Source organism: Chrysochloris asiatica, unplaced genomic scaffold, assembly GCF_000296735.1.
Source record: "Chrysochloris asiatica unplaced genomic scaffold, ChrAsi1.0 scaffold00090, whole genome shotgun sequence".
Classification (NCBI taxonomy): Eukaryota; Metazoa; Chordata; class Mammalia; order Afrosoricida; family Chrysochloridae; genus Chrysochloris; species Chrysochloris asiatica.
Window position 1 is genome coordinate 3,987,121 of NW_006408608.1, and position 22,234 is coordinate 4,009,354.

The 22,234-nt window shown below is 44.9% G+C and overlaps 1 protein-coding gene across 2 annotated transcripts; it reads right to left on the reverse strand.

The window, feature by feature from the left end:
- Window positions 1-2: 2 nt before the first annotated feature.
- NECAP2 (NECAP endocytosis associated 2) lies at window positions 3-19,803 on the reverse strand. 2 transcript variants are annotated; one of them, XM_006866344.1, is made up of 8 exons: window positions 19,636-19,803; window positions 13,190-13,290; window positions 8,292-8,396; window positions 8,125-8,206; window positions 7,273-7,381; window positions 3,303-3,480; window positions 1,540-1,615; window positions 3-51 (listed from the first exon to the last, which is right to left on the reverse strand). In XM_006866344.1, the coding sequence occupies exons 1-8, from the start codon at window positions 19,725-19,727 to the stop codon at window positions 3-5; spliced, it is 792 nt and encodes a 263-aa protein (XP_006866406.1). In that variant the 5' UTR covers window positions 19,728-19,803. The 2 variants fall into 2 exon arrangements, with proteins under 2 accessions (XP_006866406.1, XP_006866407.1); XM_006866345.1 differs by having other exon boundaries at window positions 19,714-19,752.
- Window positions 19,804-22,234: the final 2,431 nt, after the last annotated feature.

The window sequence follows — 22,234 nt, forward strand, 5'->3', positions numbered from 1 at the left end:
CATCAGAACTGGACCCAGCCTGTGCCTGGCTGAGTCTGGCCGGACACTGACCTGTAAAAAGACTAAGAGATGTAAGGGCGCGCATGCTTGAAAACACCAAGCAGACAAAAGGTAAAATCTTTTCTCTTGGCTGAAGTGATCCAAGAAGTCCGTCTCTGAAAGTTGTAGAGGAGGGGTCAGCAAATAAGGGTCTGTAAGACAAATTGGACCCTCTGCCTGTTTTTGCAAATAAAGTTTTATGGGTACACACACTCATTCGTTTACTTATTATCTGTGGCTGCTTTCATGCAACAACAGAGCTGATTGGTTACAAAAAGACTACATGCAATCTGACTAGGCGGGGCTGATGCAATGAAATGCAGACGGGTCTCTTGTGATTCAATAGTAAATAATTGTTATCAGGACTGATTGTGAGGGTTGGAAATGTAAAGGTAGACGTTTTATAGCAAGGAGGGGAGTGATTAACTTTTCAGTCTAGGAGCGGAGGTCCCTAGGACCATCAAGGGAGAAGAGCAGAGAGCGGGACCCTACCCAGAGAAGCAGTGATGCCTGAAATGGAGGCAGAGATGATGACGTGGAGCGATGGAGCAGCTGGAGACTTTAGATCCAGAGAGGGAGAGCGACTGTGTGCTGAAGACCTGGGGGGTGCAGGGAGCAGGATTGCAGGGTATACCCTTTGGTTGGTTGATGATGCATGTAGGGTATTGTAACCATGGCAATGAGATGATATACGATAGAATGAATCTAAAATTAATGTTCTCCCATGTAAACTATAACTTAATTCACAATAAAACATTTAAGAAAAACAAAAAAAAGACTACATGGTCTTGTTGTTGTTAAGTGCCTTTGAGTCAATTCCGACTCATAGCGACCCATATAGGGCTTACAAGGGACGGCTGATGGACTTGAACCATTGGCCTTAGAGTTAGCAGTCCAGTGCTTATCCTACAGCGCCACACCAGGACTTTCCAAACTATTTGCTATCTGGTCCTTTACAGAAAAAGCTTGCTGACCCCTAGTGTCCTAGAGCACACACTAGAGTACTTCAAAAAAGTTCATGGAAAATGGAATTCTTCAAAGAACTTTTTGAAGCCCCTCATATATGTAATAGGGTGATGGGAATTTGACATCTTTTCACCAGTCATGATATTTTACAGTGCAAGAGAGGGTAAGAGATCTACCAGAGGTTCCATGAGGATGGGGTCTTCTCTCAGCCCAGAGCTCTGGGATACTTGCCAGGGGGAGGGGAGATATACTGAGGACAAGATCAAGCATTTGGTGAGGTGGTTTAAAGGTGGTACCAGCAAGATTTGCAAAAGGCAGTCCCCGGCCACCTAGCAGTGAAGAGCAGCCAAAGCCTTCCTGAAGATGCCTGTCCCTCCCCAGTGGGCTCTGTGCCCTGGCTAGCCTGACAATGTCCAAAGCAGAGCTGCTGTGTAGACACAAACCAGCCAGGAGGGAGGCATGTGAAGCAATCCAGGTTTTCAGAGAAGCAGCCCTGAGACCCCAGTCCCACCACAAGAATGTGAACTTCCTCACCCTGTGGATTTGGTAAAGTCTCCCCAGATATCAGCGGTGGCAGCCTTGGGTGGTGGCCAGGACACGGTGGCACCTTCTATTGATGTCGACAGGGTTGGGAAAGAAGAGAAGGAGACAACAAAGTCAAAGATCTCTCTCTTTCTCTCTTTTTTTTTTATCAGTTTATCCTACTAATGACCCCAAATCAGTGATTCCAGGCAGCTAAGACACACAGTGAAACATGTTTGGGGCAACAGAGTACCAAGGAGCTCCCACGGTTCCATCACCTTTTCACAAGTCCCAGGGTCGCCTGGAGAAAAGGCAGAGTCACATACAAGGCAAAGAGGCGGCGTGGGAGGGAGGGTGAGTCACACGCCAGCGTCACTCATGCCTGAAGCTGACTTTGTTTTCAGCTGTTTATGTTGACAATCTGTCTAAAATGTACTAAGACTACTCTCCTGGCTTCTTGAATAGAGATGAATGCCCACTAAAACCACAAGGTCATCTTAATGTGAGATCCTCAGTCCACTGTCTGGACCATGCAATAGTTGTTGGGCGCCCATTATGCACCAGACAACTGGTTTAAGTGTTGGGGAGGGCTTTCCAGAAGGAGTGGTACAACTGACGGTATAGTGCCTGCTTTTGTGCTGTTCTGGTACCTCCCTTAGCACTGCCCGCCAAGTATCCCTCCTGAACACCCCACGCCTGCCACCCTCCGCCTTCCCACCAGTTTGCTGTTTCTTATCTGCTCTGGGCTGGGAGGTCAGATAAAAAACCAGGGCCCTCAATGGGTTGGTTTTACAGTTTACAAATGGTCAAAGTACATTATCTCCTTTAAACATCCATACCGCCCCTGGGAAAAGGCAGCTCACGGAAGTCTCAGTTTCCCCATCTCTAAAATGGGGACACTAACAAGACTACTTGAGATGACTGGAGTGAGGATGAAACGAGTTAATGTATATTCAGTGCTTAGACTAGGTCCATAGTGGTGACAAAGATGCTAAAACCTATGTTGTCGGTGTCATTACTATCTCCATCACACAGAGGAGCAAACTGAGGCTCAGAAAAGTGAGGAGTTTTCTGAAGATCACACTGCTGGTGAGCTACAATTTAAGCTTAGACAGTCTGGAGTTGCAGCATACGCAGGAAGTGATCAAAACAGGCGAGCCATTCACAACTCATTATCTGGAACCATTTTGTCTGCAGACATGCCAACTGTCTGTCTTGTTCACAGAATGGGAGCAGTGGATGGCAGGGACTGGTGTAGGGTCCCCAGGGTCAGGTGCGCTCCATCTTACAGTGAATAATGCATAGGTGGAGAGGACAAGGAGGGGGAAATGGCTGCAAACTTGGAAAATGTAATCAGTGTCACTGAATTGTACAAGCAGAAACTTGAATTGGTGTATGTTTTTGACGTGTATATTATCAACAAATACTAAAAAGAAAAAAAACCCACAAAAAACCACCAGCAACCAAGGGGGCCTGAGGCAGTGGTTCCCATACCTCAATGAGCCTCTAAATACCACTGGGGGTGGGGGAGTCCAGTAAGAGTGCAGATTTCAGCCCCAGAAGGCTCTCTCCAAGAAGGACCCCACTCTGAGAAACAATGCCGCAAGTCCTAACCCTGGAGGCTGGAGGTTCGAGTCCACACAGGCACCTTGGAAGAAGGGCCAGTCACTGAAAAGCCCAAGGAGCACAGTTCTACGCTGACACATAGGGGGCACCATGAGTCAGAATTGATTCAGCAGCAATGGGCTTACAATTCCTACTATCTATGTACTGACCTGAACTGGGAGCAATGGCCGGCTGGGTGAGAGACCCCCCCACAGACAACTGCTCTCCAGGGGGCGGGATGAGGGTAGAGACTTTTCCCCCGGGGGGAGGAGGAAGCAAGCTCAGTCCTCCTGTGCTAGCAGGCCGTGTGCGGGGGCTCCCGGCAGCTCCTTCCTTCTTCTTTATGTTCTAAGGAGAAGAAAAAAACGCAAATCACTTTACTCTGCTGCAGTCCCAACTGCTAGCAAAAACCCCCAAAGATATGACCAATGGGACCCCAAGGCTCCAAGTGTCTGTATAACCAAGATAGTCAAGGGCCGGGCCACACCTTAATTGTTGGAACTACATTCAACACATCACCAATTAAAGCTATCAGTCATGGTTTAAAAAGTAAGCACCTGACTTTCTTTCATCAGGGAATGCAAATCAAGATGAAGCACCATTACACACCCACCAGGAAGAGCCTCAGTATTGACCAAGACAGGACATAAGCACAGCACTCAGGCCCTGCTGGTGGGAGTGTAAGTTGGCTGAACTATAGCCCTGCAGCAGGAACACATACATGTGTGCACCGAAGGACACGCACGCACTAGTGCTTTCTCAGCTGCACAGCTCCAAATGGGAACTCTTTAGTGAAGTGGGGAAGCACACTGGGTCTATTTTCTAAGCACACATGGAATATGCCACCACCTGAGGATCAATAACGAAACACACCACAGGGATGAATCTTACAAATATCAGCTTGAGTAAAGAAAAAAGTCACATATACAAGAGTCAGTCAAAAAGTATTGCTATAGAATCAGAACCCTTATCATCAAAATGTGAAGCGACTGTTTCTCAACGTATCTTCCTCCATCGAGGCCTTTATACTTCTAAAGGTGCTGTTTCCATCTAACCCTTCCCTGAGGAAATCTGCACTCTTAGATCAAAACGGCAGTTTGGGCATCCTCAAGGGACTCAAATTGTGTTCCTTTAAAATGAGTTTGGGGAACAGAAAGAATCTGAAGGGGCAAGATCAGGGCTGCAAGGTGGATGAGATCAGGTTTCCCAAATTCTCAAAGGACATCAGGTGAGCAGGTACAGTGTCGTGACAGAAAAAAAATTCAAGGCAGAATCCCCACTGAAGAGTTTCCTCTTTTCCAATGGGTCTGGTGAAAGGGGGGAGGGGATGATGCTATAAAGATTTTATGACACAATTGGGTAACTGTTAGCAACATTCATTGAGACTGTCAAACGTGAAATTGTGGAAGATGTGTAACTAAAAAGGGGGAACAGATAATCTTCCATTTCAGGAACAGACGATCCCAGGACCATCAAGAAGAATGAGCATGAGTAGAAAAGTGGCAACAGCAGAGGCGGTTGCTGGAAAGACAGAGCAGCTGCAGGCTCCAGGTCTGACTAAGGCTGTGTGCCTCTGGGAAGGAGGCTGGCTTGCAGAATGTGTCCTTTGAACATTTAAATGAATAGATATTTTTTGTTTTATAAGTGCACATCAAATATTTTTGCTTCATTCACTTGTGAACTATAAGATGTAAATGGGGAGCCACAGACAGGAAACAGGATAACCGCAGTTGCAGGGAGAGGATTGAAATCATTGAGATGAAACCAAATGTATGAGTTGTTGAATATGAAGCTGATGATCTTGTCTGTAAGCCTTCACTCAATTCACAATAAAAAGCTATAACAACAACAAGAAAAACCCTACAGAGCCACTCTCCTCTGCCCTACAGGGTTAACATGCATAGTAATCAATTTAAAAAACAAAAAGAAAAAGAAAGGTTTAGAGAGATGGAAACATTGCCTTCAGAAATGCAGAGACCTGGATGGAAGATATGTTGAGAAATAATAGTTGTTCATTTTATTTTGTTTAATAAAGTTTTCCCAGCTTTTACAGAAATACTTTTGACTTACCCTTGCATATGCATATGTATGCAGCACACACAAACATGTATCTATTCACGCCTACAGGTACATCTAAGATGCATGTATATACACACATATTTCTTGCTGTACACCTATATACAAAATTGATTTCCTTATGTAGATGTATATTTGTCTTTTTATAAAAGCGATTTCATACAATTGGCAAAACTTTCCTAGTCTTTTTCTCACCAATGCAGTTTTCAGTTTTCTTAAAACTTCTTCCTCCCTAGTAAGTCCCCATGATTGTCCTGTGTCCTTCAAGAAAATCTATCAAGATTGCCCCTTTGGAATACCAAAAAACAGTGGCTACAGTCTTCTGAGCTGACCTCTCTGTTTTGAATTTAATTGGCCTAGTAGATCCTCTTGTAAGCCACTTTTTTTTTTTTTGAAAGACATTGCAATGAGACTAAGACATGTGTATTACCGAGAGAACTCGTCTGCAGCTAGCCATTGATTGCAGACACAGGTTTCAATACCTTGTATTTGGAGTAAACTCATGCATGTATGAACTAGAACACTAGTAGCAATACTCCGACTTACCCTTTCATAAGAGAGTATACAGTATTTGGTTCAACTCATAGACGTCAAAGACAGGCAGTCTCTGTGGTATTCAGAGTCAGGATGGTGGTTACTTGGGCTAGGAAGAGCAGGAGAGGGGCTTCCAGCGTATAGACACTTTGCTTCTTGACCTGGGTGCTTGCTTACTTGGGGAAGTTCAGTTTTTCAAAAATTCACTGAATTCTGCACTTATGATCTTATTTTGTATATATTTTATTATAACTTATGAAAAATATTTTAAAACAAAACAAGTGTGAGCCAGAAACCAGAGCAAATTTCAAAGACAAAGACAACAAGTTCCTGATTTGTAAGAAAGCTGTAGCTAAATCAAATGGCAGGACCATAGCTCTGAGTCCAGAGACCTCAAAGATCTCAGTGTGAATCCAGCCAGGTCAGTGATTTCTAGTTCTGTGACCCTGGCCACGTTCTCTGACCTCTCTGAGCCTCCATTTTCTTGTCTATAAAAGGAGGAGATGGAATTCGTATGAGAAAGTGTCTAAGAACACTACCTGGCCCACAGTGGATGCTCATTAAATGTTAGTTTTCCTCCAAGAAAGACCAAGAATCACATCTCAACAAGTCCACTGGATCTGAACTGCATTTTCTCTTAAGGGCCAGCTGGCCAACTTCAAGGTCCCAAATCATCACCAGCATGAAGCAGAAGAGGGGAAAAAGAGACAGTAAGTAAAGAGCATTATTTTAGGGTTACAGTTTCTTCAAAAAACAAACCCCTGGATCCTTGGCTCCCCTAAATTAGTGTCTGAATCAACCCCAACACCCAATCCACCCCTGCAGCCAGATAAAAGCCAAGTCTTAACAACCCAGTCCAGCCCAACCTTTTCCTGATCTCAGAGGGATTGGGTGCTGTCTGCAAAGGCAAAGAAGGGAAAAGTCAGGTAAGGGTAGCTCAAAACAGAGAGACACAGGAGTCCAACTGACAGTACCAGCAGAAGTTGCTCAGCCCATGACATCCCTGATCAAGGGTCACTGGCCAGTCACCCACCACCATCTGGACACCTCCTTCCCAGAGCTCCCAAACAACTTCTCACCCAAAGCATGAGGCCAATCCACAGCTTGGAATGAGCACACTGATCCCCTGCAGACCCACGTTAGTAGCCAGAAATACTACTTCTCATTTCTGATGCTTCTTCTCAACCCAGAAGCTTTGCACAAACCACACTCTAGCCCTGTTACTTGTGTGTAGGTCATTCCTTCCAGGAGGCCTTCCTTGGTTTCCCCAACTCTGGGCTGTATGCACCTGCTGTGGAAGCCCACAGCACCCAGGATACCGTTGGTGACAGAACTGCTCTTGCCATGTTGTAATTGCATTTTCCTTTTTCTATCTCAGCTCATCCGTGAGTTCCACTTGTTCATCCCTGCCGACATACCTGGCACAGTACCTGGGACAGGCAGGTACTCAATAAACATCTGCTGACGGATGGGTTCTGGCCAGGATGGTTTGGTGGCCATGGAAACACAGTTAAGAGAGGGAGGACTCACCGCAATGTTGAGCTTGATGGTCTGGCCTTCCTTGAAGCCCAAGTCCAATTTGGGGCCTTGGTCTGGGTTCTGGGCTTGTTTTGCAAATTCACACTGCTGTTTCACCCACCTGGGGAGAGAACCGGCAGAGAAAAGCAAGGAAGGAAGAGGTCAGCTGGCTGGAGTCCAAGCCGAGGCTCTTACTGAAGCAGGGAAGTAGAACGGGCACAAGCAGGGAGTTAGGCCTGGACTCGAATCCTGGCTCTGACAGCTATGTGCACCTCAGCTTCCCCATCAACAAACTGGACAACTCTGTAGTAAGAACTGCGATGAAAAGTCAATGAAACTGTTTATGCAGAGGGCCCAAGCACACCACCGGGCACTCAGTGGCCTTCAGGAAATGTGAGAACCTGGCCCTGCCTGGCACTTGGCCTGAGAATGAAGACAAGGTCCTACCACCCCCCACAAGTTCAGAAGGTAGACGGTGAGGCCAGATAGATGGCCAGGAAGCAGAGAGCAACACAAGGTTCCCACTGTCTAAGGAACCACCCATCAGCAGCCACCCACGCAGCACACCAGGTCAGGGAAGAGCCAGAGGCACCTTCATGAGTGGCAGGGGGCCTGGTGGGTGGCCTGGGAAGAGCAGGCCCAGGAAGGCCAGAGGAGCTGCTGAGGGCAGAGATGGCCCTCGGGAAAAACAGGTGACTTCAAAGCAGAGATGGAGGCAGGTGGAGTGGCAGAGAGGGGCCTGCCTTGATGGAGAACACCTGTCTGCTAACAAACCACACACAGCCACCTGGGCATCCTAGCCTGGGACACCAGTCTGTCTAGGGAAGGGGGAGGCATGAGCATGCGTTTCTGAAGACCACTCACTTGAAATGGTCCTGTAATGCAACATTGAAGTCAAAGGCATCACCTCGGTCCCCGAAGCCAACTCCAATAAACGCACGCCGACCTGGGAGATGATACATGATCAAACCCACATTTCAGAGGCAGAGGAAAACACCTTTCTCAAGATGCATAGCACCAAGCACACGTACCGTTTCCATCTTCAATGCGGATAACGAAGTACCTGCTGGAATCCGTCACACTCTCCACGGCAGTACCAGGAAACTGATCCACTGGTGCCTGAGCGAAGAGCTCCCCTGAAAGCAGTGGGCAGGGTAAGCCACCAGTCCCTCCCTGCCTGACACTTCTACCCTACTACTGTGTGGGCCTTTGTTCCCTCAAGTGGCCCTGTCAGTGAAGCCCACAGGCAAACCTTACTCTGGGATTCCAATGAAATCCAGTCTCAGCGAGGGAAAGACACAGGTAATCTAACTACCAGAAACCAAATTCACTGCCCTTAAGTTGATTCTAACTCAATGATGCACTAGGATAGTGTAGAACTTCTTAGGGTCTCTAAGACTGCAAATCTTTGTGGGGGCAGACAGCCTATCTTTCTCTCTTTGAGTGGCTCGTGATGGGTTTGACCCGCTCATCTTGCAATTAGCAATCCAACACTTGACCCACTGTGCCACCAGGGTGCCTTAATTACAGACAGAAAGGTTTAAGTCAGAGGAGGTCAAACCCAGTTTACAGTTTCAAAGTGTTTTTGTTTCATTTATTTCAAACATTTCAACATCAGATTGCCCCAAGCCAAATCAAATCCACTGCCATCAAGTGGCTTCCAGCTCATGGTGACCCTCCAGGGCAGGTCAGGTGACCTGTAAAGCTTACTGGAGCAGTCAGTTTCAACTTTCGCTCAGGGAGTGGCTGCCTGGTGGCTTCAAACCACCAATCCTTCTGTGAGCAGCCCCACATTTAACCCACTGTACCACCAGGGATCATAAGATTACATGTAAAATAATTCTGATTTCTGGTTTCATTTCAAGTCAAATGCTTTGACATCAGCAATTCTAAACACTAGAAAGGAAACTTGGTTGGCAGTGAGTGAATATTAATATAAAGGACTTGGTAAAGGAGGGGAGACTAGGCATATGACTCAAAGAATGTCATCAATGTCATTGAATTGTTCATACAGAGTTCATTTTTTAAAAGTATTTTTATTGAGGGTTATAAAGACACCTGGGAAGATAAATACAAGTACTATAGTGATCTCGGTCTTAATATGAAGGACTTTTTCTCACTGTCTCATTTTCCTTCACAATGGCCTTCACGTCACAGGAGGCCGTGACTTCAAGCCACTTCCTCTTCTCTCATTACATGATGCGGGGTTTCTGCATCAGTATCCCCCCCTTCCAAGGAGCTCCGGTAGCGTAGTGGTTACGAATCGGGCTGCGAACCGCAAGGTCAGCAGTTCGAAACTACCAGCAGCTCCACAGGAGAAAGATGAGGCGTTCTGCTCCCGTAAAGGTTTACAGCCTCGGAAACCCTGTTCAGGGTCGCTATGGGTCGGAACTGACTCGACTGCACTTAACAACAACAATCCCCCCTTCCAACCTTCCAATCTTTTCATCTATAAATCAAATATATTTCCAATCCATTGTTTAAAGAGAGCATATTTTTTTTCTGTTCCTCAAAGAGGACCTTTTTTGAATCACAATGAAATAGAGTCAGCTTCTCCCACAGTTGGCTTCTCTTGAGGCATAACCTGTTAAGTTTGGCTCATTTGCACCTGAATGTTAGGCAACTGCAGTTAGAAACATAACAATACAGGTGCAGGCTCCATAACCTGCCCAGGATCTCCCACACGACGAATTGGTATCTGTTGTTGCTAAGTGACATGAGTCAGTTCTAACTCATAGCAACCCTCTTTAGGGTTTCCAAGGAGCAACTGGTTAAGTCTGAACTGCCAATCTTGTGGTTCAGTGCATTATCCTGCAGTGCCACACCAGGACTCCAGGATTCCTCATAGAGGTTAGGAGTTACAACACATATTTTGGACAGGGGGCACAATTCAGCTTATAAGATGCTTACGTGGGTTAAGTCAAAAAGTAGTTACTTGGGTTCCAGTTCTACATGGATTGAAGTTTATTCCAAAGAGAACACATTTAAACTTGTCTATGTGTGCCACTGTGGGTTAAGGTGCCAGACTGTAAAGCCATTTGAACTGCATGGTCGGCGGCTCAAGCTCACCAGCTGCTCCTCAGAAACCCTATACAGGGTCACTATGGGTTGGAGTTGGCTCGACGGCACTTAACAACAATATACCATCAGTAGACGGCTGCAGACAGTTCTCTCAGTAATAGACTTGTCTTAGTCTCATTGTCATTGTTAAGTGCCATCAAGTCAGTTTTATATAAGGTTTCCAAGGAGCAACTAGTGAACTTGAACTGCTGACCTTACAGTTCAAACCAACTTTGCAGTCCGCGCCATTAACCTGCAGCACAACACCAGGACTGTCCTAGTCTCATTGATGGTGGTGGTGATTTTCCCTAGAGTCGGTTCCAACTTGTAACAACCCTGTATAGGGTTTCTGAGGCCATAAATCTCTACAGGAGCAGAGCCGCATCTTTCTCCCACAAAACAGATGGTAATTTCGAACTGCTGACCTTGAGGTTCGCAACCCGATTCGTATCCACACTACTAGAGCACCTTAAAAAAAAAGTTCCAATCAAAAACAGCAGCTTCCGAGAAGTTCTGCTGGGTCAATTAGTCAAGGCAGACTATGGAGACCATGTGTAATTCCAAAGGGGTAATCCTGATAGATTTTTCTCAAAGGACACAGGATCATGAGGAAGAAGTTTTAAGAAAATTGAATTGATGAGAAACAGGCCAATAGGTTCTAGGGTAGTAAGGGCTATCCAATAAGAATTGAATAGGGAAACTTAGCCTAGCCTCCCTTCAGCCCTGATCTTGTCCCTTCAGACTTTTTTCTGTTCTTGAAACTCAAAGAACATTTAAAAGAACACGATTTGAATCCTTTGATGATGCTAAAACTGTCATTTAATGTGACGTGAATCAGAGTGCAGAATTCTTAAGGGATGGGTTGTTGTTGTTAACTGCCGTCCTGTCAGTTCTGTCTCACTGTGATCCTGTATAGGGTTTAGGAGAAGCAGCTGGTAGATTTGAATTGCCAAACCACTGATCTTTTGGTTCACAGTCCAGTGCTTATCAAGAAATGGAAACAGCGCTTTCAGAACTGCATAGACCAAGATGGAAGATACAGCAAGGAACAGTAGCAACCCGAAGCCTAACAGTAGTTTCACATTTTGACATTTTTGTTTAAAAAAATGGCTTTATGGTTTTATAGCAATACTTTTTGACTTTCCCTCATGTGCTCACGTGTGTGTAAACCCACACACACACATATTCTTTAAAAACAAGCTCACCGGATGCAGTGGGCATGACCCTGAGTGCAGAGCACATTATGGCAGGCCTTGCAGGCGGGACTCAGTCCTCAGCACAGGGTGTGTCTTATTAAACCATCATTCCCAACAACCCAGACACCAGAGGAGCTGACATATTCCCTTGTGATGTGACATCGGACATCCCAGCAATTCTCATGGCAACTCACCCTGCCAATCCCATATATCAGAATGTCTGGGGTCACTTTGAAGTTCATGAAGCAATGATAAATAGCTGCTCACTGAATATTTCCAACAGCCTTGGGAGACACAACGAAACTACTCTCCATTGTATTAAGGAGGCCAAGGGGGCAGAGGTCGTGAGGCTTGTCCAAGGTCCCACAGCTCAGTTAGGAGTGGTGCAGTTGTGAGGAAGCAGCCAGTCAGCCTTGAAATCTTTGTACTATCTTCTACCTCACAAGGGAAAGTCGCTACATGTTACAGTAAAAGTCTACTGGATGCTGAGGGACCAAACCAAGCAGGCACTGTGCTGACCACTGTCCTGGGCCCCAGGGCTGACTGCCCCTGGCAATGTCAGCCTCACAGCTCACTCAGGGACACTGGGGACTCGACTTCTGGAAAGATTTTCCTAAAGGCGACATCTGCCAGCTGACCCCAATACAGATTTGCTTGTCCTCTCGCCAGAGAAAAATGACTAGGTTGACTTCTTGCTCCTTCTGTTAGCACAAGGAGCCCTGGTGGCACTGTGGGTTAGGCATTAGGCTGTTAACATAAGGTCAGCAGTTGAAACCCACCAGCCACTCGGCAGGAGCAAGGTGAGCCAGTCTGCTCCATTAAGGTTTTCAGTTGTGGAAACTCTACATAGAGTTGCTATGAGTGGGAACTGACGATGGCAGTGGGCTTGGACTTGGTTTGGTTTTCAGACAGCAGGGTCAGATCTGGGGACTTATCACCATGTAGTTGTTGTTGTTGTTATGTGCCATGGAGTTGGTTCCAACTCATAGTGACCCTATATTGGGTTTCCGAGGTCTCCGTAAATCTTTACAGGAGCAAAAAGTCTCATCTTTCTCCCATGGAACAGCTGGTAATTTCGAACTACTGACCATGAGATTAGCAGCCCGATTCGTAACCACTATGCTACCAGAGCTCCTACCACCATGTAGTAGAGAAACAGAATTTCTGAGTTAAAAACCGGGGCTCAGTGGCATGAGCAACTTCACCCAGACTTCAAGGCAGCTCCAGGGTGTTCTACGTAGATCAGTGTAAGGTTCCTTTCCTTGACCTCTACAACTAGGATTTTCCTATAGACTCCAAAAGGAACAGAAAATACTAGCCTTTACACCCGGGGCAGAGGTTCTACAACCAAGTGTACTGGGATCTGACTGTGATATCCAGAACAGGTTCCACGAACCAAGAAAAGGTAGAGAAATAGACAGAATGCTTGCTGGGAAGAGAAGCTGAGCAGGGACAGCGAGAGAGGGAGACTGGGGAACGGTTGGCCAGACGAGGCATGCCCATCTTGAACCTTTGTGAGCAGCTTTGCCACCAGAAGGCGGCCTGGCAAAGCAATCACACAGGAGACTGGTAAAGTGTGATTCCTTCGTTTTCCCCATGCCCCCCAGCTGCCTCTCCTTTCATAAACAAGAAATGTGGCACCTCAGCCCCCCACAAGCCTTTCCTGCCTTTACCTGAGGTCCTATCCTCCAGTTTGATGTAGGCCACCTGCCCTTTTGCAGTGATCCGCAGCCGGCCACTCCAAGACGGCTGGTCCAGTTGCCACTCCGCAGCCCTAAGGGGACAAAAATCACTGAGCCGATGGCAGAGGCTCCTGTTTCCTTATTCCAATGCCAGACATGAGAAGGGGAAGGGCATGTGGGCTGCTAGTTCTAGGTCAGGGGTTGGCAAATGGTTTCTGTAAAGGGTCAGAAAGTAAATATTTTTGGCTGTAAGGGTCATATGGTTTCTATCGCTACTGTTCAACTCTGCCATTGTATTGTATTAAAAGCAATCATAGATAGTATGAGAACATATTGGTGCTTTGAGTATTTTAACCAATTAATTTCTACTGAACATGGTTGTATTTCAATAAAACTTTACAGGCAAAAAGCAAACAAAACAAATAAAAACTTTATGGGCAGTGGAATTTGAATTTCATAGAATTTTAACATCCAACAACAAAGACATGAGAGACCAAATGAAACACCTAGATGAAAATCCTGGAACCCTAAACTTCAGAAGAAAGGTTAGAGTAGTGGACTGAGTGCTTGCTGGGAGAAGCTGGGCAGGGACAGCGAGATAGGGGAGACTGACTGGTGATCAGTTGGCCAGACGAGGCATGGCCACCTTGAACCTTTGTGAGGAGCTCTGGCACCAGAAGGTGGCCTGGCAGAGAAGACTCACACGCGTGACTGGAAAGGTAAGATCAATTCCTTCTTTGTCCACAAGCTCCTCTGGTGACCAGGGCTGTGCTCAGCAACCACCCTCATCTACCTCCAGCTCAGTCCTCTTCTCCAGAAGTTTAGAGTCACGTGGTTGGGAACCACAGCAGTGTGAGGCGGGTCTACCTGCTCTGTTTTGTCTGATGTTTTGGTGCCTGATACAGGTGGAATTGGCTTAGGACCTACAGAACCCACAGAACCACCAGACCAACTGCCTTGTATTCCTAACAGATACTGAAACTAGCTCCATCACAGGCCTTCACAAACTACTTAGGAACTAAGTGCTCTAAACAGATAACACTGAGACCAACAGAACTCCACTATCGCATCCCTCCCACAGCTACTTCTGAGCAACCTGGCTGGCAGGAACCCCCAGAATTTTCTCCACTTCAGGCCCAAGAGCTACACTGGATTTATGTTTTTTTCTTTTGCAGTTTCATTGTTTTTATCTATTATTTCTCCTCCTTCTCTTCCCATTCGCCTGAATTTTATCCTTTCTCTCTCTGCTTTTGGTTTTCTTTCCCTTCTCATTTCTCATTTCCTCTCTTCTTTTTTTTCCTCCTCTCGCTGGTTTTGCTAAGTGTTTTTTTTTTTAATTTCTTCCTTTTATTTATTTTTCTCTTCTATAGCTCCATTTTCCCATCCCTCTTTTCCCTTTAATTATTAAGGTGGGTTTTTTCCCTTTTATTTTCTCTTTTCTATACCTCCATTTCCCTGTCCCTCTTTTGTCTTTATAGTTGTTATAAGTGTATAAATATATGTATACATATGTATGGGTTTTTTTGGGGGGGTTGCCACCTGTTTTTACTACTTTTTTCTCTATTATTTTACCTTTTCATGGTTGGTTTCTTGTTTGTTTATTGTTTGTGTGTATGTATGTGTGTGTGAGGGGCGAGGTTTTCTCTTTCCCACCTGAGACAGCAACTGTACCCACACAGCCCTGCCACAACTGTCCCTTCTGCAGCTCCACCCACTGGACAAGAGTCAATACCAGCTCCTATACCACCTGATCAATGACAGACAGCAGCCATCACCATCACACCTACCCTAAACTGAGGTGCACTAACGGTGAACAAGAACGATACACAGGCTTCCATTCTCTAATTATACTCACAGGAAACAGATGCTAAGGGCCTAAGACCAAATCAACATACGATCACCAATTAAACACAAATACAACAACCTCACCAAGGCCCAGAGACAACAAATTAAGCTCACATGAAGAAAAGAATGGCTCAAATAAATGACTAAGATGTAGAGCAAAAAAATCTTTCTGAGGAAGAAAGATAATGGAACTAACTGAAAAAGAATTCAAAAGAATATTTAGGTCCCTTCAAAGGATTGACAAAAGAGAGGATAGCAAGGTAAACACAGAAAAACTTCAGACAAAATAACGGCAAGTTTTAAAACAATACAAATCCTGCAATTAGAAATCTAGATTAATACTAATATTTATGAAATGAACAATGCAATGAAAGGGCAAAGGAGTAGATGTGAAGCAATGGAAGCCTGAACTAGTGAGCCTGAAGATAAATCTTTCAGTACTATTATGCTAGAAGAAGAATCAGAAAAAAGAGTGAAAAAATCCAAAGCGAGCCTAAGACTTACTTATGAGGGACACCATAAAGAGAAACAATATACAGGTGATTGGAATTCCAGAACAGAGAAAGACAAAAAACACAGAGAAAATTGCTGAAGAACTGTTGGAAGAAAACCTCCCTAACATCATGAAAGATAAAGCATACAAGAAACTGAACGAACCCCAAATAGGAAAGATCCCAAAAGAAAAACACCAAGACACTATTCAAACTTTGCAAATCCAAAGACAAAGAAAGAATCCTGAGAGCAGCTCAGGAAAAAAAGTTACCTACAAAGGAGAACCAATAAGACTAAGCTCTGATTTCTCAGCAGAAACCATGCAAGCAAGAATGCAACGGGATGACATAGTTGCCAACCAAGAATCATATATTCAGCAAAGTTGTCCCTTAAAAATAGGATGGTGAAATTAGGACATTTCCTGATAAACTGAAATGAAAAAAGGAATTTGTAATGGCCAGACCAACTTTACAAAAAATGTTCAAGAGTGTTCTTTAGACAGAGAGACAACCACCTGAGATTACCACACCTGACAACACCACCCAGAACTCAATCCAGATATAGAAGTATTTAAAGTAAAACAAATTTACAAGCCTGAAAATTGAGAACCAGAGGTATCAATGTATAATGAAATTAACTACAAAGTAAAGAGAATAGTGTAGATACAGAACTTCTGAATGGCAAGGAAGTCAAGTAAATTTCAAGATAAAACAGATTGTTTTAAGCAGAAAAAAAAATAATAATAAGTTCCGAGAAAATTAATATACCTGCACATCAAAATAAAATATGGAAAATTGAAAGATTTAGTAAACATTAACAAATATGAAAATGAAAATGCACAAAATGAACTCAGTGCAGAAAACGTGGCCTAACGAAAGCAGCAACACCACAGAAAAGCACACAGCAAAATGACAGCAATCAATTCATTATCTATAGATAACTACACTGAATGTAAATGGATTAAATGCACCATAAACGCACCAGTTAAGAGACAGAGAGACCAGAATGCAGAAGAATACAGGATCCTTCAATATTCCATCTACCACAGCAGAGATGGTTGGTAGAGGTGATGGCATGCTGCAGCCTCTACAGCCATGGACTGAGTATGGCTGTGTGCCTGAGGGCAGGAGACTGGCTGGTAGAATGTGCCTTTTGGATATTTAAATAAATAAATACTTTTTGTTTTGTATGTGTACATCAAATATTTTTGCTTTGTTCATTTGTAAAAAATATAAGATGTAAATAGGGAGCCACAGGGAGGATGTAGGGTAACTGTTGTTGCAGGGAGGGGATTATAATCATGGAGATGAAGCAAAGTGTATAAATTGTTGAAGGTAAAGCTGATGATCTTGTCTGTAAACCTTCAATAAATTCACAATAAAAGTTTTTAAAAACTGCAGTCTATAAAAGACAAATCAAAAAGATGGACACAGCCTCAGTGCCCATCAACAGAAGAATGATTAAACATACACACAATGGAATACTATGCAACAGAAGAATAAAGATGAATCTGCAAAACACCTCACAACATGGATGAACCTGGAGAGCATTATGCTGAGTGAAATTAGTCAATCACACAAAGCCAAATAGTGTATGAGACCAATGTTATATAAGCTAATAAAATATTTAAAAAAATAATCTATGATGGTGTGGGGAGGGATTATTCACAGGCTAGAAGGTATCACATGTTAACAAGCCAGTAATATACAGGAGGGAGGTTAGCGAAAGAAAGATGACTGTGTCAGGAGACAGAGGAAGGAGTGTAAGAGTTAAAGTGAATAACCATGGTACTCGGAAGGGATTGCAATCATTGTAATGAAGCAAAGTATATGATTTGTTGAACGTAAAACTGATGAGCTGCTCTGAAAACCTTCACTCAATTCACAAGGTTAAAAAAAAAAAATGATACAAAACTCAACTGATGGACAATTTCAAATAAGTTAAAATGTTATGTTACATGCCAAGTATGTAACAAAGCTCGTTTTCGCCTCAAAAAAAAGGAAAACAAAAAAAATTTTAACATGAAATATTATTGCTTTAAATCTTATTCAGCCGTTTAAAAATGTAAGCCCTTCTTAGCTTGCCCCCCAGTGGGTTGTAGTTTGCCAGCCTCTGGTCTAGATTATAGAGAGACCGCTCTGAAAGGGGAATTCCAATTTGTGTGTGGGAGCAGCTACAGGGGCCTACTGTTTCTTTTCTAAGACACTGCTAGGCTGAGGTGGCCAGAGTGACCACTTGAGCCACTGAGACCACCTTGGAGGAAAGGCACAGAGGGGTGCAATCAACACTCGAAAGTAAAAAGGAAAGCCAACAGTGCAGGGGAGAAAAGTGAACAGGTGCTCAAGAAATGCATTCTCAAAGGCATCCTAGGCAGAAAGAAACCCAGAAAATCACGGACTTATCCACAACTGCCTCTTTTAAAGAACTTGACGTATTTGTTCTAAGGAGCTAGGCAAAACCACCAAATGGGAAGAAACTTGGGGGTTTCCAGTAGTTTTGCTTGAAAATTCCTAAGCATGTGTCAGCTCTCAAGAGCTCTCATGAGACACTAACTGCAGACACAGGTGTTTTGAGAGACAAAAATGGAGACTCAATTTACAATTCAGCAAACTGGATTTCAGTTCTTCTTTCTGGGACAACAGGCCTTAGATTCAGGCGAGGCTGACCTGGGGATGCAATGCAGAGGCTGGCAGTTTCCTCTGTGCCTTACTAGCCTGCCCCGACCCTTACTTGGTCACCACGAGGGTCTCTGGGGACCACGAGGGTCCCAACCAATCCTACTGAAGATCCAACAGTGGGTGAGGCAGATGGCCATTCTTCTTCTGGAGGTCCAACTTGAGTATGATGATATTATGGGGCATCAGCATTAGCTCTAAAAAGCAAATGCTTTAGTTGTTGAGTTGACTCATCGCAACCCTCTGTACAACAGAACGCACCACTGCCCAATCCTGTGCCAGCATCACAATTGTCATGTTTGAGCCCATTCAAAAGTGTCACAAATAGTTGTAGCGCTGTAAGTTAATGGGCTGGACTGCAAGGTCCATTTGAACCACAAAGTCAGCAGTTTAAGCTCACCAGCTGCTCCTAGGAAACCCTAAACAGAGTTGCTGAGTTGGAATTGACTCGAAGGCACTTAACAACAACAACTCTTATTTTCAGACTATTTTTAAATTACATCATGCATGCAGTAGTTCTTTTAACAAGTCAGAAATAGCGCTACTCCGTTGTTCTGTGGTGCTGGCCAATTTTGTATTTCTAAATAATTTGGACAAACACTGTCATCAAGGTTGTCCACCCACAAAATTATCAGCATCCCCCACACAATGACAAAAGGCCAGGATGTCTGTATTCGCTGTATTAGTATCTTCCATTTTCTTTGTGGATAGGCAATGCATACACATGGGAATAAAATGCCAGTAGGACAAAAAGGTACAGAATCAATGGGCGTCGTCTCCTTGGACCCCGCTTCTCCATCCCTTCCCTCTCCCCGCCAGAAGTTTCCGGAGTTCCCTCCTAGCGATCCTCTACGCTGTTTTCTCACTCGTCTCAAATGAACGTTGCACCAGAGAAGTGCAGTTGGACTTCTCTCCACCTCCTACGGGATGACAATCGTGCGGAAGGAACTTGGGGCTCGGGGGTCCTTGGGGCTCGGCCATCAGCTTAAAGCTCCCCGGACTGGACATTCTGGCTGGTTCTGGGCTCCCTCCCTTCCCCTCGGGGATTTCCGGTTGTGACAGAATCCCTTCCCTTTTTAAAGCTTTTTCAAGGATTCCTTCAAGGCCAACGCTCAGCGGAAAAACAACCGCCTGGGACACCACCCCCAGCCCAGTTAAGGGAATCCGGCAGCCCACCGCAGTTCCCAAGACACAACTTGAATGTTTTCCCACACCGCCGGGAGGCCCGTGAGACGGACTGAGACGGCCGAAAATCTGGGTCTCCCTCCCAGCCCTGGGTTCGACCTGAAAGAAACTGCCGCAGTCCCTTCTCCTTCTCCCTTAAACTGACCAGGACCCGTCCTCGGTTCCCGAGATGGGTGTGTCGAGGCGGCGGGAAAGGAAGGGATCAATCAGGGCCAGGCCGGCCCGGCGGCAGGCGGTCACCTGTAGCCACGGTTGGTGGCCCGCGGCGGGATGCGGTAAACATGAACCTCCGGCTTGACACAGAGCACCGACTCATACGCACTCTCCTCCATCTCGACGCCCGGAGCCCGCCGGACTTCCGGCTTCTACCCTGTCGCTGGGCCAGAAGCCGCGCGACTCTATGACCAGACTCTGCCTAGAACGGCAGCTCGCGGGTCTCAGCGCAATATCGGCCGCGCGCCCTCTGCTGGACGCTCTGGTTCAAGCCAAGCGGCCGATGAGCTCCTAATGCTGACTTGGCTCTAACGGTAATCCGTGGTCTAGTTTGTGCATTTTCTGGCTCACCGGAACTCTAAACACCTGGGACCCAATTGACTGACATTCAAAGCTGTAGCGCCCCCACGCACCTCACACTGCAGCACCTCCTTTTTCCAGAAGGCCTCAGCTCTTCTGTTGACTGAATGTGCTCCCTTCTGAACCTGTAATACTCCGTAGAAATTCTTAGTTGTTGTTGTTGTTAAGTGCCATCGAGTCGGTTCCGACCCATAGCGACCCTGTGCAGGGTTTCCGAGGGTGTAAATCTTTACGGGAGTAGAAAGCCTCATCCTTCTTGGACCCCCCAAACTAAGTGGGATGTCCCTAACCAATACTTCTACCACCCTCCATGGTATGCTCCAGGCGTCCCCTATGGTAACCGGCGTATATACCCAGAGCTCCATGAGGTCCAGACTCAATAAAGAGTTAGATTTAAAAAAATAAAATTTAGCAACATAAGCACATAATTCAAAAAGCATTTGTCTTAACGTAGATTTTCCACAGACACAATAGAAAACACGATGTCTGAACATAGATAAACCCTCAAAATACCTTTTCCTCCTCTACCACTATCTCCTTCATTCCACAAATATTTATTGAGTACCAACAATGTGTCAGGCACTGTGTGGATTACCAAAAACCATTGTCATCCAGCCATTTACGGTATGGCGCTGTTGGATCAGCATTGAACTGCTAACCACAGGGTTAGAGGTTCAAAGCTACTAGCTGCTCCTAGGAAACCCTATATAGTTTACTATGAGTTGGAATTGACTTAACATCAAGTCACTTAATAACAAAAACACTGAGCAGGGAAGAACTGTCCCATAGTGTTTCCAAGGTGGTCATCTTAATAGAAGCCGAGTGGCACATCTTTCTTCTGAAGAGGCAGTTTTGGCTAAGTGCCTGTCATCAAGTTAGTTTAAATTCACAGAAACCCTATGTACAACAGAACGAACCACTGCCGGATCTTGTGCCTGACTCACAATCTTTGCTATGTTTGAGCCCACTGTTGCTACTGTGTCAATGCACAATGAGGGTCTTCGTCTTTTGCCAACCTTCTATGAAACATGATGTCCTTCTCCAGAAACTGTTGTTGTTGTTAAGTGCTGTTGAGTCAGTTCCAACCCATAGCGACCCTGTATAGGGTTTCCAAGGAGCAACTGGTGAGCTTGAATCACCGACCTTGCAGTTCAAACGGCTTTGCAGTCTGGCTCATTAATCCACAGCACCACACCAGGATATCTCTCCAGATACTAGTCCCTCTTAGTAACATGTCGGACAATCTCCTTGATATCCCAGTAGAGTTAAGTTTTGCTAAAGGTAATACAGAAACGACTATATCATACATTGACAGAGAGCTTCCAGAGATTCAAGATGGATTCAGAAGAGGCCGTGGAACGAGGGATATCTTTGCTGATGTTCAATGGATCTTGGCTGAAAGCAGAGAATACCAGAAAGATGTTTACCTGTGCTTTATTGACTACGCAAAGGCTTTCAATTGTGTGGATCATGACAAGCTATGGATAACATTGCGAAGTACGAGTATTCTGGAACACTTCGTTGTGCTCATAAGGAATCTGTACCTGGACCAAGAGGCTCTGTTTTTAGGCTTATAGGTTAGTTTAATTTTAAATATTTCTATATCTGAATTGGGAGTCTTGGTGTGGCACTGTGGGCTTATGCGTCAGACTATAAAGTCATTTGAACTGCAAGTTTGTTGGTTCAAGCTCACCAGCTGCTCCTTGGAAACCCTATTCAGGGTTGCTATGGGTCGGAATCGACTCGATGGCACTTAACAACAACTTCAACAAATACCTGGATTGAGTTCTGGGTGTTGTTATTATGTATTGTAGTCTTAGGTTATTGTCAGCTGTTGTTGGTTCTCAGTCTAAAAAACACCCTTTAGAATTTGGTAAAGTTGGTCTGGCCATTATAAATTCATTTAATTTCTGTTTATCAGGAAATGTGGGTGGCATTGTAGAATCAACACTGGACTGTGAACTGCAAGGTCAAAGGTTCAAACCCACCAGCCACTTCTCAGAAATCCTGTACAGGGTTGCTATGAGTTGGAATATACTCGACCACATTTAACAACAAGATTCGAGGGATAGTTTTTCTGGGTATATGATTCTTGGTTGACAATTTTTTTCTTTCAGAGTCTGGTATATGTCCTCCCACTGCTTTCTTGCCTGCATGGTTTCTGTTGAAAATTCAGAGTTTTGTCTTACTGGTTCTCCTTTGTAGCTAACTTTTCATTTTTCCTGAGCTGCTTTCAGAATTCTTTCCTTGTCTTTGGTTTTGGAAA